Below are 20,536 nucleotides of genomic sequence, written 5' to 3' on the forward strand. Positions count from 1 at the left end.
TTTCATGCACTAGATGATAACTAAACCAACCCATTGGTGCAAACTTTTAAATGGTTACATGATTTTGCATCTCCATGGATTACACGAAGGACATGTGAAATCCAAGGCGAAAGAAAGGGAAAAAAAAAAAACAATAATCATCCAATGATGATTTTCAAGAGAATTATTGAAAGATGGATTCCAATTTTGAGTTCTTGTTTGGGTAATAAGTGGAAATCTCATGTTCCTCTCACAATGCTCACCTAGTTTCTTCTACCAAGAATCCAAATTCTGGAAAAGTGTAAGGATTGCTTGTTGGAATCCACCATTTTCTCATCAACAATAGTTGGGGGTGGAACCTACACCTCTGCTTCATCAACAGGAACTAGGAGAATGCGCAAACTTTTTCTCATCAACAAAAAGTAGGAAAAGACCCTTCAACATGTTTTTCCATCAAAAAAAGTTCACATTATTGGTATTGACATGCTTGAACAGTAACTACTTACATCTGAAGTGTACATCCTCACAAAAATAATACAACCCTTCTCTATGAAGGGGAAATTTAATGACAATGAATGCTCACATGTGCGTGTGTGTGCATTGCACATCTTCATCTCAATGCTTAATTCTCATTGTGAGTTGTTACTGCATTCAAGTAGTTGCAGAAATAATTTTCAAATGGATACAAAAAAGGTTGCTGATACTCGTGCGAAAGAGGAAGCAGTGAGAAGGTCACTCACCGTGGATTCCTTGTTGCCTCTCCCTTAATGTTGTTTTGTTCTCACCATTTTCTCTCTCTTTATAAAGCTTTGGTTATCTTTAAAAGATGGGGAAAAAAAGGAAAAAGAAAGAAAGAAAGGAAAAGAAAAGGAAGAGATTTTTTTTTATTTATAATGAAAGCTGAATCTTCTTTTGGTTATTAAAAGATAAAATGTCTTCTTTACATAGCCAGGCAAGGAAAAGCAAATTGCAAGCATTATAATATTGTATTAGGTTATAACTTCTTTCAACATGTTAATGGTCACATCCCTTGTTGGTTCTGTTTATTATATGCAATTTCTTAGATGACTTGATGCTTGTTTGTTCCTATAGAAGATCTCATGTGCTTGTTAGCCTAAAGCTGCAAATGTTATTTTCCACAGTCGATGCACCAACATCGCATGGGTTCCTGAAAGTGAAGGCACTTTTGTCATTGCTCATGCCGATGGAAACTTATATGTGTATGAAAGAGTAAGTCCTAACACTGGCCAATAGCTGGCTTTCTTTTAACAGTTTGTGAATCTGCATGGACTGCATGATACTTAAGTTTCTTATTTGTCTTAGAACAAGGATTGCATTGGCGATTCTTCATTCCCTGTCATCAACGACCAATCTCAGTTTTCTGTTGCACATGCACGGTCCAACAAGGTAATTTGGCCCTGATCTTTTCCAGCCATTTTGAGTTGTCAAAATATATCATCAGCCCTGGTGCATCAAATCAAATGAGTGCTAGTCAGACAATTGTTTTTGCACCTTGCATCTAGGTACTAATATCTTTTGACCTTTCAAAATTGTGGATCCATCCATCCATCATGATGCGTGCATACACACATTCACAAACACACCTCATCCATCCATCCATGCAAGCATACATACTCCATCCATTCATGCATGCATATACACACATAAAAACATGGATTTCATCATACAACCATGCACCCATTAAAAAATGAAATGGAAAATCAGGTTGCTTGTTTTGAAAACCAGTTACTTCCATTTTCTGTTTTTTTAAGACTGAGAATTTATTCCTCATTGTGGCAGGCATACACGAACAAGCTGGAGAACAAGGTTTCACGTCTGGAAGAAGAGAATGAAAGGCTCAAGAAGCAGAAGGTCGGCATTTCATCTCTCCTTGCGATTTTTTTTTTCTAAATGGGGTTGCAGGACCATGCAGAGTTGGTTATATCTAAGTTTTGGTCGGATATTGCCTGAGAATTAGATTGTGTTTGTTTTCCTTTCGGTTACATTTTAAGGCATCTTATGTTAAAAAAGCTAGGATTCAGTGGCCTTATTGTTGTTTTTCATTAGTTTCTCATAGCAAGTTGCGATTTTGGTTCGTTTCCTTTTGCTATTGAAATGCTAGGAATTTACTTAGCATTTAGAAACTACGGGCTGCTCCTTGTTTATTTTTCTTTGTTGGATAGACTTGGTAGAAGAGAAGTATCTTGTCCCAGCTTCTTAGGGTCTGCTTCAAGGATCTTTTTTTTCTTGGTTGCCAAAATTCCTATCTAGGACCCTATCTTGTGCGAGTGAAAAAGCCATCTTGTCCATTATCACCACCTCTATCATGGTCTTGTTAGAGTATCTAAGGGCCCGTTTGGCCGGGTGGATTGGAAGGGATTGAATGGTATTAGGATGGATGGCATGGATTTCTAGGTAATGATGGTGTTGTCAGTGGATTGTCTTGAGATCCATGGGATTGCTATATCCAGTCTGTTTGGCACGCCTGGCCAATCTGGGGATTAAACCTTCCCATCCCTTCCAATCCCACGAACCGAACATGTCCCAGGCAAATTTGAACGGATTAGGGTGGATTGGATGGGATTTAAAGGTAATGATGGTGTTGTCAGTGGATTGTCTTAAGATCCATGGGATTGGGATCAGATTACTGACTCTGTTTGGCACGCCCGGCTAATCTCGAAATTTAACTTCCAATCCCTTCCAATCCGACCGGCCAAACGGGCCCTAAGGTAAATTAATGGAATCTTACGAATATGAATGAACTGAATCAATCATATTTATCATCTACATTCTGACTGTTGAGTTTTCTTATTTCTTCAGGTTTTGGATGCTTCTTGTACATGCCTGACTAGCAACGAAATCCACTTCAAGAATATCAGGTGATGACTTTTGTTTGCTTTTTCTTTCTAAACTTTTTCATACTTGGTGTGTTTTTCTTACTGGTTTTCTTTTACAAGGCCAATTTTTGTTTCCTTTGTTGCTTATGATTTGCAATACCTACCAGCAAGCAATTGAGTAGGGGTTGTATTGTGGCAGGCGTACACGAACAAGCTGGAGAACAAGGTTTCACGTCTGGAAGAAGAGAATGAAAGGCTCGAGAAGCAGAAGGTCGGCATTTCATCTCTCCTTGCGATTTTTTTTTTTTCTAAATGGGGTTGCAGGACCATGCAGAGTTGGTTATATCTAAGTTTTGGTCAGATATTGCCTAAGAATTAGATTATGTTTGTTTTCCTTTCGGTTACATTTTAAGGCATCTTATGTTAAAAAAGCTAGGATTCAGTGGCCTTATTGTTGTTTTTTGTTTGTTTTTCATTAGTTTCTCATAGCAAGTTGCAATTTTAGTTCGTTTCCTTTTGCTATTGAAATGCTAGGAATTTACTTAGCATTTAGAAACTGCGGGCTGCTCCTTGTTTATTTTCCTTTGTTGGATAGACTTGGTAGAAGAGAAGTATCTTGTCCTAGCTTCTTAGGGTCTGCTTCAGGGATCTTTTTTTTCTTGGTTGCCAAAATTCCTATCTAGGACCCTATCTTGTGCGAGTGAAAAAGTCATCTTGTCCATTATCACCACCTCTATCATGGTCCTGTTAGAGTATCTAAGGTCCCGTTTGGCCGGGTGGATTGGAAGGGATTGAATAGTATTAGGGTGGATGGCATGAATTTCTAGGTAATGATGGTGTTGTCAGTGGATTGTCTTGAGATCCATGGGATTGCTATATCCAGTCTGTTTGGCACGCCTGGCCAATCTGGGGATTAAACCTTCTCATCCCTTCCAATCCCACGAACCGAACATGTCCCGGGCAAATTTGAACGGATTAGGGTGGATTGGATGGGATTTAAAGGTAATGATGGTGTTGTCAGTGGATTGTCTTAAGATCCATGGGATTGGGATCAGATTACCGACTCTGTTTGGCACGCCCGGCCAATCCCGGGATTTAACTTCCAATCCCTTCCAATACCATCCAATCCCTTCCAATCCGATCGGCCAAACGGGCCCTAAGGTAAATTAATGGAATCTTACGAATATGAATGAACTGAATCAATCATATTTATCATCTACATTCTGACTATTGAGTTTTCTTATTTCTTCAGGTTTTGGATGCTTGCTGTACATGCCTGACTAGCAACGAAATCCACTTCAAGAATATCAGGTGACGACTTTTGTTTGCTTTTTCTTTCTAAACTTTTTCATACTTGGTGTGTTTTTCTTACTGGTTTTCTTTTACAAGGCCAATTTTTGTTTCCTTTGTTGCTTATGATTTGCAATACCTGCCAGCAAGCAATTGAGTAGGGGTTGTATTGTGGTGCTTGTAAGCCTTGTAGCACCGTATAGTTTGATACAATGACAATTTATTAATGTGGTTGAAGTTCCAATTGAAGGCAAATCATTAAGAAAAAGGAAATTAAAAAAGAAAGAAAAGAGAAGAAAAGTTCCAATTGATACAATGACAATTTTATTTATTTATTTATTTTTTACTGTGACACTTTCCCAACTATAGAGGTGACTTGTGAAGCTGATTGTCCTTTTATTTTCTTGTTTATCATGGGTATTAATTGTTTATAAAGGTTCAAGTCTTCAACAAATAGAGGGCCTGGTTCTGCAGCACTCTACAGCTCCAAGCAGTATAATCTCAATGCTGTGCCACTTACCGAATCAGCTATGCTTCTCAGCCCACTGCAGGGAAACTTCCCAGGGAGGAATTTAGGCTCATTGCAAGAAAAGGGCCTACATCACACATAGTGGACGCGTGATCATGGCTAGTGAGGTTAGTGTTGTAGACATTTATCAGAAGATGTGGCTAGGAAAGGAAGACATATGATCGGTCCAGAAGGTGACCTTATTGAAACAGTTCATGTGGAAGGCTAGGAAAGGAAGACATTTATAGTTTGTTTTGAAAACTTTAAATAGACCATTAATTGTTTTATTGATATTGTGCTAATTATTGTCTTGATGAATGTTAGATTTTTAGGTAATTTAAATTCTTGTCATTCAATCATAGGTTTTTGATAGTTAGATTGATGGAGATTTGATTGTAGGATAACAATTATAGGAAAGGATTAGTCAGAATCAACAGGAATTTGTGTGAAAGGATTAGTAAAGAATCAGTAGGAATTTCTATTATCGGCAGTTTTTCCGACGTTTTTCAAAGCTTATACCGGCGTTTCTCCAATCTATTAGCAGCACTTGTTACATCTTTTAGTGCTGTTTGTAGTAACTTTAACCGGCGTTTCTACAAAATTTACATGCGTTTCTCATCATTTCAATCAGCGTTTTGTTACAGTTTTTACCAACGTTTGTAGGAGTTTTTAGTGGCACTTCATGGAGTTTTTAACAGCGCTTTTATAGTTTTTAGCGGTAATGACAGAAGCGCCAGTAAAGTATAGTATGCGCTGGTAAAAGTCGACTGTTGGCAGCGGCCGTTAAAAACGCTGGTAAAAATTGCATGTATAATGAGCAGCTTTGTACTGGCTGTGTGGGCTAATTAAAGCTCTATAGTGGTTACTTTATTTTATTTTTGAAAGGCTTTGATGCTGTACTCCTGAGGATTGATTAATGAGAGGACAATCTACTAATACTCCTGAGATGCCATTTCATGGGACCTTGAAAGTGGGTTTTAATGGCTATTGTCTAATGTGTGAAAGATGACCGTAGCTGTGGGGTTGGGGTCACCGTGTCGTATACGTTGGTTTTGAATTCAATCTCACGTGTTGTATGCGTTTGTGGTAGTTGCCTGACTTGCCAGAGCCAATAATGGCTTAATTGAAAGCGAATACCTTATGACACTGAGCCGAAATAAGCTATTAAGATCATGTTTTTGAAGATAGGAATAACTATTTAACCACCCAATCAAGAGCAAGGTTCATCTTTTTAATTAGCTCTTTTTATCTTTTGAAAAAGAACATTCAATTAGGGAAGTTGCTAAAGATCATGTGAAGAGTATAAGTCTGTATGAAAAAATAATAATCTTGGACATACTAGGTATTTGAAAAAAATATCTATGGGTGTGAATACTCATGTTTATTCAATAAAGATTTTACAAGTACTTGATACATTAGAATTGCATGCGAGACTTTTCATTTATGCAAGTAGTTTAAGATTTTACTTATAAATTACATTATTAATTTATTGTAAAAATACAATGATTGCAAACTTCTTAATATATGTCTGGGTTCAATCATTTGATAGCACTTCCTTCATTTCCAACTTTGAAAATGCACATGAGGCTGATTTATGTTGCACATGATATAGATTCATCCAATGGGCCATACAACATTTAATAGTGCATAGATATGACATTACATGTTTCCTAATTCTGATCACAACAAAAGGAGATTAGTCATTTACAAACACTTACAAGTAGACTAGGACATAAAAATAAAATCAAAAGTTCAAATTCTCACAACCAAATTTTGAGGAAATTCGTGGATGACCTATCATCAATCTAAACCATCCACAACCTCCTCGTGGATGGACCACAACTAATAAGCCATAACAACTAAACAATGATAATTATCCCATTTCATACATTGGACTAATATTACCATTTTCATCCCAGCATTATTTGACATCAATTATCCCATACATATTGGTTTGTACGATTGTGTATTTAATATGCATTGGCAATTACCATGGAATGTGGGAGATTCAATCAATGGTTGAGTTGCCTTAACATTACAGGCCTAAAAACAACCGTGAAAGATGGCACTTACCTGTAATTTCATTAACATCTTCAGTTCAACTAACTTTCTTGCTTTACTCTTTTAGAACATTGGCATACATATAACTTTCGAGGTTTGGTTTTAGAGTGCTATCCGTTTTAAGATAATTCCTTTAAAATCTTTGAATTTTCCTTCCAAAGTTTTACATGTATAGTACCATTGTGATTTCTCATCCTTGAAATAAAATTTCAAAACTTTTTGGTGTTTTAGATGGTTTCAACTCAAAATCATATATGCATATGTTTAGAATTATATACATGAATGGGTGAAAAGATTTACAGGTTAAAGTGGAAGATATCGATGCCTATGCTGTAAAAGATTTGCTAATTGTTACAACAGGCTCTCAAGTAAGATATTCTATGGTTCTACAGTGCTCTCATCATTCTTGTTCATTACAATGACTAGAAAGGTTTTCTGAGGCATTTTAGATAACATTTGACTCTATGTAGTAATGTGCCAGGCAGAACCACATGCTGCTCTAAATCTTGCATCATTTGGAAGTAGCCATTCCCTCAAACTAGACAAGGATGATGTGATTTTATATTCTGCTAAATTTATTGTTGAACTAGCCCACCTGTGAAATTTGTTGTAGCGTGCTGTCATCTTCAGTTGCATATAGTGATTCTGTTGACCATATTTTTCCGTTCTAGGTAATTCCTGGAAATGAGAACAGAGTGATGAAGATGTTGAACCGCATAACGGAGCTGGGTCCTACAATTGTAATGGGTAAGAATGAAGGGTTGCATACATCTGGCCATGCATATCGTGGGGAATTGGTAAGCCATGTGTCTGCAGATTCTTCTGTTTGGGAATTTAAATTGCAACCATATTTGGTGATGTTTGATAAATGACTTACCCTTCAACAGTTTAATCAATAAATCTGGATATAAAAACCATCACTGCTCTATACACCCTGCATTTTGAGAATCTACTTGCATCAAAATTCGGCTTGTGGTGAATGTGAGTAAAAAATAAAAAAGAAAAATAACATTTAGATGTGCACAAACATCTTGTAATTCTTCCATTATATTTGCTACCTCCTAGGCTTGATCTAGACACTATGGCATATGCTTTCAAAATTTTATTTTATTTATTTATTTAAACTGGTTAAAGTCCGTTGTATTGGATATTGTAAAGTTAAGGTTGGCTCATGTGTTGGTAAAATGCCAAGGCTCTTTGTAGATGGTTTTTATTAACATGTAACACACAAGCCACTGATAAAAAAGAGAAAAAGAAAAAAAAGACTTGCATTCTTTTAAAAAATGATATAATATTCAAGTTGCAAACTTCCACTATGAAGAAAAATGAGATTATAAGCAATATACTAACCTTTTGCCTTTGGATGTATAGAAAAAACCCTTTGCATACACCTTAAAATACCCTACAATAGCCCTAGGGACCCCTATTTATAGTTTAGGCAACTTCCTTTCGCACTTCTGCGAAACCGCCTCAAATTTAAGCAGTCCGCACCAAAGCCACGCAGAATCTGCGTAACCCTCAACTAGTGGAGAGAGGCCCTCGACTCAAAGTTCAGCATGCGCAGTCCGCATCAAATCCACAAACGAATCTGCGTAACCTTGATAGTCGAGCGGACTGGTCGAGCAAGGGCCTCGGCCGGTCGAGCACCTCGGACCCAAAAATTGATGCTCGCTAGACTTTGAGTCGAGCGACCCTCAATCGGTCGAGCAGCCCACTCAAGCTGGTTGAGCGGCCTTGTTCGAGATGACGCTCCATACCTCAACAATCTCCCACTTGGAAACACATCGCCATAATCATTCGTCTTCTACATCCGGAGTACACCACCTCCTCGTCTTCAAGCTTGAAGACTAATTAAATTTAAACAGATCTTCAATTTCTCCCGTGTGACCACCTTGGTCAGCATATCTACAGGTTTCTCACTTGTATGGATCTTCTCCAGAGTAATCGATCCATCTTTCAGTAACGAATGCATGAAGTGATATCTGATGTCAATATGCTTGGTCTTTGAATGAAAGATTGAATCTTAGCGAAGTGTATTGCACTCTGATTGTCATTGTACAGCTTGCAATGCTTGCTTCTTTTCCAACTCTTCTATGAAACTTTACATCCACACCATCTCTTTTCATGCTTCGTAGCACATATTCTACTTAGTTGTACTGATAGATACTATCTTTTGTAACTGAGAGACCCAACTGACTACAACACTACCTAGAGTAAAGACATATCCTGTAGTGCTTCTTCTGATATCGATATCTCCTGCCAAATCTGAATGTACGTAACCTTGTAACTTAATTTCTGATCCGCCATAACACATCCCTACATCCCTAGTACCTACCAGGTATCTGAGGATCCACTTCACAACTTCCTAATGTTCCTTCCTGGGGTTGTTCATGAACCTGCTAACAACTATCACTGCTTGAGCAATGTCTGGCCTCGTACTCACCATAGCATACATGAGACTCCCAATAGCTGACGCGTATGGGACTTTAGCCATGTAGTTCCATTCCTCATGCGTCTTCGTACCTTTCTCATTAGAAAGCTTGAAGTGATTAGCTAAGGGAGTGCTAACTGGCTTAGCACGTTCCATACTAAATTGATCAAGTACCTTAGCTATGTACTCTGCCTGTGACAAAACTAGTTTTCTATTTTTCCTGTCACGCTTTATCCTCATGCCTATGATTTGTTTTGCAGATCCTAAATCCTTCATAACGAATTTTCTAGACAGTTGTCTTTTGAGATCTAAGATGTCTTTCATGCTTGATCCGGCCACAAGCATATCATCAACGTACAGAAGAATGATGATGTACGACGTATCAAACTTCTTCAAATAGCAATAGTGGTCTACATGACACCTCCTAAAACCGTTTTCCGACATGAAACTATCGAACTTCTTATACTACTGCCTCGGGGCCTGCTTCAGGCCATATAGATTCTTCTTTAGTCTACATACCTTTCGACCGGTCGAGTGGCCTACTCGACCCGTCGAGGGTTCGACTGGTTCAAAAACAGATGTCTTTAATCTTGAGTTCGAGGTGCTCGACCGGTCGAGGCCCATGCTCGACCGATCAAGGTTATACAGATTCATTTTCGTTTTTGCTATGTAATTTTAGGGCTAGGGCCAATATATCAGCATGATGCAGTACTCGTGTGGCCCACATAATAGAAAATAATGGTGACTGTTGAAGTTTTCCAGGCTCACTGTGATGTTTGTTAGAACCAGACACTGTCCAAGTTAGGACTTTTTGTTTCCACGACAAGCTGGCTGACAAGGTGGATGGATCAGATCACCCCATTATTGACCTTAAGCTATGATATCAATGGTTTGGTAGAAAAGGAAGAGTCCATACAACATGACAACCATGACCCCCATATAACATGACAACTACGACCCATGCAAACTACCACCTAAATGGGCCCAAATTGATGTATGTGTATAATCCATGCCGCCCATCCTTTTTACCGTGTCATTTTAGGGGTAGGGCTCAAACATCTACCTGATCCAGTGCTTGTGTGGGCTACAAAATAGAAAACAACGGTGAATGTTGAAACTTTCTCAGTTCACTGTGATGTTTGTTAGAAGTGGACACTGCTCAAGTTAGAATTTTTTGGGCCCACGGCAAGCTGGCCGACAAGGTGGATGGATCGGATCACCCTATTGTGGGCCTTAAGCTATGGTACAAATGGATAGGTAGTAAAAGAAATGATCATGTCGAAAACCATGATCCATACCATATGAACATGACAACTACGACCCATGCAAACCACGACCCATATGGACCCACATTGATGTATGTGTATAATCCATGCTGCCTATCCTTTTTGCCGTGTCATTTTACAGGTAGGGCCAAAATATTAGCCTGATCCAGCGCTCGTGTGGTCGACAAAATAGAAAATAATGGTGACTGTTGAAACTTTCCTGGCTTACTATGATGTTTTTAAATCCAAATTGTCCATCAATTTTCAGGTCATTTTAGTACACAATTCCAAACTAAGACATCCAAATCTCATGTAACCACACCATGAGAAACAAATAAACATTTAACATTAAAATTTTCATGGGCAACAAAAGTTATGAATGAAGCTGATGTTTGTGTTTTCCCTTCATCCAAGTCAGTGTAGCCTAATCAACAATTTGGATGGCAAATAAATATTATAGTGAGCTATAGGAAATTTTAATAATGGGCATTAAATCATCACTTTTTATTTATTATTTATTTTTATTTTTAGTTTTTATGATGTGGTCTACTTGAAATTTAGAACTGTCTTATTTTTGGACCCATGCCCTGAAATGATTTGGAAAATAAAATGAATGGACAACGTGGGTAAAACACATGTATTAGATGAAACCAATAAAGCACTGTCCAGTAACAACCTCGCCATTGTCGGTAGGCAATCCCTCTTTCCTTTTACAACGAGGCATACGCGGGAGCCCATAAAGTGCGGGGTCGGTGCCTTAGCCATGGGCCCACCATGATGTATTTATTCTACATGCATGCTATCCATCTGTTTTTCATATTATTTTAGGAAATGAACTCAAAATGAAGTAGATCCGAATCTAATGTGAAACGTACCTTTGGAAACATCGGTGATTCATGTTTATTTATTTTTCCTTCGTCTGGGTTTGTGTGACCTTGGATGACAAATAAGTAATATGGAAGCATTAGATGGGTCTTAGGAGGTTTTTAATGGCAGTGAGTTCAATAACCACTGTTTCCTATAATATGGTCCACCTAAGATTTAGATCTGTTTAGTTTTTGATATCATGCCCTAAAATCGTTTGGAAAAACATATGAATGGCATGGATTTAGAGTAGATAATCAAAATGGGTCCCACAGGTAAGGGCAGCACCGTCTTGGGTGAGGCCAGGGCGCACCTAATCCGCTCCCCAGCCACGGATAGAAGCAGATTGATTACTGAGTAAACCCTGTGAGGCCTTCCATGAGTGACATGTCTTATCCACTCCATCCATCTGTTTTACCAGATTATTTTAGTCATTAGTCCAAGATTGAAGCATATCCAAAGCTCAAGTGGACCACACCACATGAGACAATGTAAATCGAACACCTACTATTGAAATCTTAAGGAGCCACAAAGGTTTTGGATCAAGCTGATATTTGTGTTTTCTCTTCGTCCATGTCTGTGTGATCTTATGACCTGGTTGCATGACAAATAAATATCACTGTGGGCCTTGGAAAGGTTTTGACTGTGAGCATCATTATCCTCACTGTTTCCTGTGGTGGGGTCCATTTGATCTTTGGATATGCTTCAATTTTGAGTTCAAACCCTAAAATGAGTTGAAAAAATGGATGAACAGCGTAGATAAGTCACATACATTCATGGCTACTTGTAAGTGCAATCCGCTTCCAATTGTAGGTACCAGTCTTCTTCGAATTCTGAAGTCAAAATTTTGCCCATGGGTGAAAACTTCTGCCCATACCTACTCGCCTTAAGTATAATAGATATATAAGGTTTGATTGCTCGAAGATTCAACCCAAATCCAGTCCAACATAGAGTAGGATTGAGGATTTCTAGCCAAAGCCCAGCTGGACCTCAGCCCATCCCAACATGACCTGAAGTTCAAGTCAATACAGTCAGGTTTAGTTTTCCTAATTCAAGTTGCACCCTTGTCAAGCAGACCAGGGCATTCAAACATGAAACACTAATCTAAGTTTGAGCTACATGCATCTGACTAATCTCACAAAGAAAACCTAATTAGGGCATGTTTGGTTGGACGTATTTCAGGAGAATTGTTGTATATTTTATACCTTTTAAGCATTAATTACATACTACAATAATTTATGGTGGAAAGGGGTAGTATATGACATTAACAGCAGTAAGTTTTAGGTACGGAAAATGAGATGAATTATGTGGATCCTACCATAATGTATATGTTTTATTCATTCTGGACATTCATCATTTTGGTATGCCTACAAAAATTACTTTACTTTCTATCACTTGATTTATTTACTAATGACTTTCTTCTAGTGCACATCAGAGTCTTTGGATTAATTATCAATTTTTAAGTGGCAATTTTTTTTCCTACAACTATCTTCTTCTTTTTTTTTCCCTAAAAACAAGTTCAACACATATTAGTTGGGATTTACTAGTACTTTAGCATAATTTTTGCAGTCCGGCTGCCTATGCACATTAGTTATTATGTTGGAAAAAGCAAGTTATTGTTAGGTAGTTGTATTTTCTTTCTTTAACTATTTATTTTATAGTCCCCGATTGAAGGATGAGGATTTTCTCACCTAAGATTTTGAATTCATGGGCCATCCGCATTGGAGCCCTTGGAAATGGGAAGGTGTGTAATATTGAAAAATTAACATTAATTGGAGTTAGGAATCAACCTCGAGAGGGTTTATATACAATAATTTGTGACACCAACACCTAAGTGGGGCCTTATACAATCATCACAGTGCATCCCGTGAAAGGGAAATAGTACTAGGAGGTCGACCTCATGGGAACTTCCCATGAGGTTGAGCTATGTGGGCCCCCACCATGATGTGGGTTGAACATGAACACTATTCATTTGATGGGTCCCCTTTAGGTAACGGGACACCCTAAAAATCTGTCGTATACTGAACTCAAGTGGGTCGTACCATCTAAACCGATGTGAAGACATGCCTAAAACATATAAAATCACTTGGTGTGGTCCACCTGATTTTTGGATGCGGCTGAAACTTGGTCTTACTTCTCATCCAAGTGGGATACACACAATGGATGGTCTGGATTTTCGAACCACATCTCAATGGGCCCAACAAATGATTATGAATGTTTTAATGAGAGGGTAACCCCTCTCAACTGTTGTATGTGGTGTGGCCCAACCAGTCTATGGATTGAATTGATTTTTAAGGCCATGGCCCAGCATGGAATGGTGCATCTGAATGATGGGGTAGATGTTCAACACACATCACGGTGGGGCCCACACAGCTCAACCTCATGGGAAGTTCCCAGTAGGTCCCTCATCGTACCATTTTCCTATATAAAATCAAGAGTGGAAGTTATATCAACTATTTCATTTAGTGTGGCTCACTTGAATCATAGATTAGCCTGATTTGTTGGTCCTGGATCTAATGTGCAATTGTGCATCTAAATCGTCAGAGTTGATTTAATGTACACACAAGGCCGGGCCTAGTAAAAAATTAAAGGGTTGTCCTTATCCCCTTATTTTTTATAGGCCCATTATGATGTATGCATGAAATTCACTTTGACCATTCGATGTGTAATCCTATGTTTGGCTCGGCGAATAAGAAATCAGGAAAAATAATATATGATTCAAGTAAGCCACAACAAAAGAAACATTTAAGAGATATGTCCACCTTGATTCTTACACAGCTACTGTGATGATTATATGAAAACCATTTTAACTAATAGATGACCTATTAAAATTTAGGCCGAGGCCTAAAAATCAGACCCATTCCTAATTCAAGTGAGCCATTCCAAACCAAATAATTTGGAGGGTAAACATTGCTTATATAATTTTTTTCAATCTTGTGCTCCACCTTAATCAGAGATGGAGCTAAGTTTAGGCGTGCCTGACCCGCCCTTAGCTTATTGAAAGCCTTTTTGAAAAAGGCATTGGAATGCAAATTCTACATTAGGTAGTTTCTTGTAAAATTCCATTACAGTCATAGATATCATTCCTAACCAAAATAAATTTAAAACAGTGACTAAAATGTCATTACAGTCATAGATTTCATTCATAACTAAAATAAATAGAACTACACATGAACAGTAGCAGCTCCAATGTTATTTGACTAGTTTCGAGAGATCTGTAACGTAGCTGTTAGACTTCCTCCACAGATGAAGACGGGTTCGCGCCGGACCTCTTCTTATGGCTAGCACTGATAGAGTAGATGAAAAAGAAGTAGAAGCTAACTAAGCTAGTGGACCCCACTAAGATCCAAACCAACAAATCTAAGGCCAACGGTAGGACAATCGAAACCCGAAAAGCGAATAGAACATGGAGCACCGTCAAGAGACTCCAAATCGGAATCTTCAGCCTCTCCCTCTCCGATCCCTCTGCCAACTGATCATAAACGTTTATGCACAAAAACAACAAGATGACTGATACGTATATGGAGAGAATGAAAGCGACGGCCAATATATCGTTGTGGGCCCGGATCACGGCAACTACAGTGTTGAAGGTGAGGAAGAAAGTAGTGAAGAAGGTGACGTAGGGGAAGCTGGGATCACGTTCGTTGCTTTCGGGGCTAGACGAGATGAACACTTGGGCGTTTTGGTTCCGTTTGGTATCCATATGGGATTAGATAGAGGTTGGAAAGGCAATGTGGAAAATGTATAAACGAGAGAGAGAGAGAGAGAGAGAGAGAGAGAGAGAGAGAGAGAGAGAGAGAGAGAGAGAGTATTGCTGATAAGGGCTTGTTGGTGTAGTGCTTGCTACGATACTCTCTATCTATTTGTAATCACCTCTACAGGAATTTCGTCTGTGGTTGCCTATGTGGTTTGTGTTTGTAAAAATCTCCTCTTTGATTTGTGTTCGCAAAAAAGGACGGTAATTATAATATAGCCTCTTTGATCTGTGTTTGCAAAAAGATGCGAATTGCCTGGAAAGCCTTTCCAAGTAACTTCCTGCCACATGATGTTGATGAGAAATCCACCCCATCTGTCCGTTTTTTCAGGTCATTTTAGGACATGTGCGAAAAAAACCAAGTAGATCTAAAGCTCAATTAGGCTACACAATAGAAAAAACAAAAAAGTACGTAAAGAAATACGTACGGTCGAGACTTCCTTGAGGTCCACGGTAATTTTTATATTCCATCCATACCGTTCTTAAGGTCATTCATATTGAGATGACATGAAAACAAAAAATTCTTAGCTTGATCGAAAACTTGTGTAGCCATGCCATGCTTCAAAAGTGGACGTTCAGTATTTACTGTTTTCTATCGTGGGCCCATTTTAGTTTTGAATCTGAAAAACAGATGGACTGAATGGATTTATAACAAACATTAAGGTGGGCCCACTTAGCTTTCCGTCTAAGAAAATTCCTGCCAAAGGCAGCAACACGCGTAAAAAGAAAAAGACGTCAAGGAAGATGCTGAAAAACTTCCGAGATGACTCCTCGTAATTGTCGTCTTCGAGAGCGACCTGTTGCGAACCTGACCGTACGGCTCGCTTAGATGTATTCATTGTTTATCGATGTCTTCCACCTTATTTCAGGACATGTTCTAAAAAGATGAAATAGATATAAATTTCAAGTAAACCACACTGCATGAAACAGTGTTCATTAAACGCCCATAGTTAAAAACTTACTAAGGTCCACTGTGATATTTATTAACCATCTAACTTATTGATAAGCTAGTAAAACAGACCTGGATAAGAGTATAGAGAGAGAGAGGAATGCTCACCTGCGCCTATCCTTTTTGCCGTGTCATTTTACAGGTAGGGCCAAAATATTAGCCTGATCCAGCGCTCGTGTGGTCGACAAAATAGAAAATAATGGTTACTATTGAAACTTTCCTGGCTTACTATGATGTTTTTAAATCCAAGCTGTCCATCAATTTTCAGGTCATTTTAGTACACAATTCCAAAACTAAGACATCCAAATCTCATGTAACCACACCATGAGAAACAAATAAACATTTAACATTAAAATTTTCATGGGCCACAAAAGTTATGGATGAAGCTGATGTTTGTGTTTTCCCTTCATCCAAGTCAGAGTAGCCTAATCAACAATTTGGATGGCAAATGAATATTATAGTGAGCTATAGGAAGTTTTAATAATGGGCATTAAATCATCACTTTTGATTTATTTTTTATTTTTATTTTTAGTTTCTATGATGTGGTCTACTTGAAATTTGGAACTGTCTTATTTTTGGACTCATGCCTTAAAATGATTTGGAAAATAAAATGAATGGACAACGTGGATAAAACACATGTATCAGATGAAACCAATAAAGCACTGTCCAGTAACAACCTCGCCATTGTTGGTAGGTAATCCTCTTTCCTTTTACAACGAGGCATACGCGGGAGCCCATTAAGTGCGGGCCTCACTCAAGTCGGTGCCATACACGGGAGCCCATTAAGTGCAGGCCTCACTCGAGTTGGTGCCTTAGCCATGGGCCCACCATGATGTATTTATTCTACATTCATGCTGTCCATCTGTTTTTCATATCATTTTAGGAAATGAACTCAAAATGAAGTAGATCCGAATCTAATGTGAAACGTACCTTTGGAAACATCGGTGATTCATGTTTATTTATTTTTCCTTCATCCAGGTTTGTGTGACCTTGGATGACAAATAAGTAATATGGAAACATTAGATGGGTCTTAGGAGGTTTTTAATGGCGGTGAGTTCAATAACCACTGTTTCCTATGATATGGTCCACCTAAGATTTAGATCTACTTAGCTTTTGATATCATGCCCTAAAATGGTTTGAAAAAACAGATGAACGGCATGGATTTAGAATAGATAATCAAAATGGGTCCCACAGGTAAAGTCAGCCCTCTTGGATGAGGCCACGGCGCACCTAATCCGCTCCCAGCCATGGATAGAAGCAGATTGATTACAGAGTAAACCCTGTGAAGCCTTCCATGAGTGACATGTCTTATCCACTCCATCCATCTGTTTTACCAGATTATTTTAGTCACTAGTCCAAGATCGAAGCATATCCAAAGCTCAAGTGGACCACACCACATGAGACAATGTAAATCGAACACCTACTATTGGAATCTTAAGGGACCACAAAGGTTTTGGATCAAGTTGATATTTGTGTTTTCTCTTCATCCATGTCTGTGTGATCTTATGACCTGGTTGGAGGACAAAGAAATATCACTGTGGGCCTTGGGAAGGTTTTGACTGTGAACATCATTATCCTCACTGTTTCCTGTGGTGGGGTCCATTTGATCTTTGGATATGCTTCAATTTTGAGTTCAAACCCTAAAATGAGTTGAAAAAATGGATGAATGGCGTAGATAAGCCACTAACATTCATGGCTACTTGTAAGTGCAATCCGCTTCCACTTGTAGGTGCCAGTCTTCTTTGGATTCTGATGTCAAAATTTTGCCCATGGGTGAAAACTTCTGCCCAATCCTACTCGCCTTAAGTATAATAGATATATGAGGTTTGATTGCTCGAAGATTCAACCCAAATCCATTCCAACATAGAGTAGGATTGAGGATTTCTAGCCAAACCCCAGCTGGACCTCAGCCCATCCCAACATGACCTGAAGTTCAAGTCAATACAGTCAGGTTTAGTTTTCCTAATTCAAGTTGCACCCTTGTCAAGCAGACCAGGGCATTCAAACATGAAACACTAATCTAAGTTTGAGCTATACATGCATCTGACTAATCTCACAAAGAAAACCTAATTAGGGCATGTTTGGTTGGACGTATTTCAGGAGAATTGTTGTATATTTTATACTTTTTAATTAAGCATTAATTACATACTACAATAATTTGTGGTGGAAAGGGGTAGTATATGACATTAACAGCAGTAAGTTTTAGTAAGTTTTAGGCACGGAAAATGAGATGAATTATGTGGATCCTACCATAATGTATATGTTTTATCCATACTGGCCATTCATCATTTTGGTATGCCTACAAAAATTACTTTACTTTCTGTCACTTGATTTATTTACTAATGACTTTCTTCTAGTGCACATCAGAGTCTTTGGATTAATTACCAATTTTTAAGCGGCATTTTTTTTTCCTACAACTATCTGTTTTTACCCCCTAAAAACAAGTTCAAAACATAGTAGTTGGGATTTACTAGTACTTTAGCACAATTTTTGCAATCCGGCTGCCTATGCACATTAGTTATTATTATGGTGGAAAAAGCAAGTTGTTGTTACGTGGTTGTATTTTCTTTCTTTAACTATTTATTTTATAGTCCCCGATTGAAGGATGAGGATTTTCTCACCTGAGATTTTGAATTCATGGGCCATCCATATTGGAGCCTATGGAAATGTGAAGCTGTGTAATATTGAAAGATTAACATTAATTGAAGTTACAAATCAACCTCGAGAGGGTTTACATACAATAAGTTGCGACACCAACACCTAAGTGGGGCCGAGTATTTCTTCATTTGTTACAAGCCCATGGTATAGGTGTATATTCATACTATACACATGTATACAGCATACTATACACATATATACACCACCTTAACAACCCCTTCATTTTGAACTGTTTCCCTTAGTGTGGCTCACTTGAACAGTGGATGGCCTAATTATTTTTATTTTTATTTTTTATTTTCCGAGGCCTAAATTTTGGCATGACATATAATGATTAGAGTGACATCACAGTGCATCTCATAAAATCAAGGGTGGAAGTTCTCCCAACTGTTTCATTTAGTGTAGCCCACTTGAATCATAGTTTAGCCTAATTTGTTGGCCCTAGATCTAATGTGCAATTATGCATCTAAATGTTCAGAGTTGATTTAATGTACACACAAGGTTGGGCCCCTTAAAAAAATTAAGGGATTGTCCTTATCCCCTTATTTTTTACAGGGCCATTATGACGTATATGTGAGGGCCATTATGATGTATATGTGAGATTCACTCTGACCATTAATTAGATATGTAATCCTATGTTTGGCTTGGGGAACAAGAAAGCAGGATAATTAATTTATGATTCAAGTAGGCCACACCAAAAGAAACATTTAAGGGAGACGTCCACCTTGATTCTTACACAGCTACTGTGATGATTATATGAAAACCATTTTAACTAATAGATGACCTATTAAAATTTAAGCATGAGGCCTAAAAATCAAACCCATTTGTAATTTAGGCGAGCCACTCCAAATGAAATAATTTGGAGGGTGAACATTGCTTATATAATTTTTTTAAATCTTGTGCTCCACTTTAATCAGAGATGGAGCTAAGTTTAGAGACTTGGCGTAACAGGGCACACCCCAGCCTGACCCGCCCTTAGCTTATTGAAAGCCTTTTTGAAAAAGGCATTAGAATGCAAATTAAACATTAGGTAGTTTCCTGTAAAATTCCATTGCAGTCATAGATTTCATTCATAACCAAAATAAATAGATAACAGTGACTAAAATGCCCATAGAAACTACACATGAACAGTAGTAGTTCCTATGCTAATTGACTAGTTTCAAGAGATCTGCAACGTGGCTGTTAAACTTCCTCCACAGATGAAGGCTGGTTCACGCCGGACCTGTTCTTATGGCTAGCACTGATAGGGTAGATGGAGAAGTAGAAGCTAACTAAGCTAGTGGACCCCACTGATGTAGAGAAGGTCGCGGACAGTTACATAGCAAAGATGGATCAAAAAAGGCCTGGTCGATAACAGAAGTGATCCAGACCATCGGACTTTAAATCAAGCATATCTCGCAATCCGGAATGAGTTAGCGGACATAAAATATATGATTTTGGGGTAGAAGAGCTACTTTAGCCAACCAACCCTGCTACGCTGGGTTACGCAAGCCGGATTACGCAAGCCGAATTTGTGAAATACCACCAGATCGACAGTTATTTCCCTATTTTAATTCCATTTTTACTATAAATAGTAAGTGTCCTATTTGGCTTTACCAAGCTATTCTCCTAATTTTTTAAAGCTCTTTTCACGTTGGGCGCAACTCCTAAAGCCCAACGAATGAAGAGTTATAATCAAACTAAAAATTACTATTTATAGTAAAAATGGAAGTAAAATAGGGAAATGACGGTCGATTTGGCAGTATTTCGCAAATCCGGCTTGCGCGATCCTGCATAGCCAGGTTGGTTGGCTAAAGTACCTCGTTCTACCCCAAGATCATATATTTTACGTCTGATAACTCATTCTGGATTGCGAGATACCCCTGATTTAAGGTCTGATGGTATGGATCACTTCTGTCGTCGACCGGGCCTTTTCTGATCCATCTTGGCCATGTAATTGTCCG

The 20,536-nt window shown here is 38.4% G+C and overlaps 1 protein-coding gene across 5 annotated transcripts; it reads left to right on the forward strand.

The window, feature by feature from the left end:
• Nucleotides 1-35: 35 nt before the first annotated feature.
• Nucleotides 36-4,973, forward strand: LOC131236177 (uncharacterized). Of its 5 annotated transcripts, XM_058233311.1 has the most exons (6): nt 36-202; nt 1,072-1,209; nt 1,303-1,386; nt 1,780-1,851; nt 4,069-4,127; nt 4,543-4,973. In XM_058233311.1, the coding sequence occupies exons 1-5, from the start codon at nt 174-176 to the stop codon at nt 4,094-4,096; spliced, it is 351 nt and encodes a 116-aa protein (XP_058089294.1). In that variant the 5' UTR covers nt 36-173; the 3' UTR covers nt 4,097-4,127; nt 4,543-4,973. The 5 variants fall into 5 exon arrangements, with proteins under 5 accessions (XP_058089294.1, XP_058089295.1, XP_058089293.1 ...); XM_058233312.1 differs by lacking the exon at nt 1,303-1,386; XM_058233310.1 differs by lacking the exons at nt 36-202; nt 1,072-1,209; nt 1,303-1,386; nt 4,069-4,127 and adding an exon at nt 2,800-2,858 and having other exon boundaries at nt 1,542-1,851.
• Nucleotides 4,974-20,536: the final 15,563 nt, after the last annotated feature.

This window comes from Magnolia sinica, unplaced genomic scaffold, assembly GCF_029962835.1.
Source record: "Magnolia sinica isolate HGM2019 unplaced genomic scaffold, MsV1 ctg256, whole genome shotgun sequence".
NCBI classification, from domain to species: domain Eukaryota; kingdom Viridiplantae; phylum Streptophyta; class Magnoliopsida; order Magnoliales; family Magnoliaceae; genus Magnolia; species Magnolia sinica.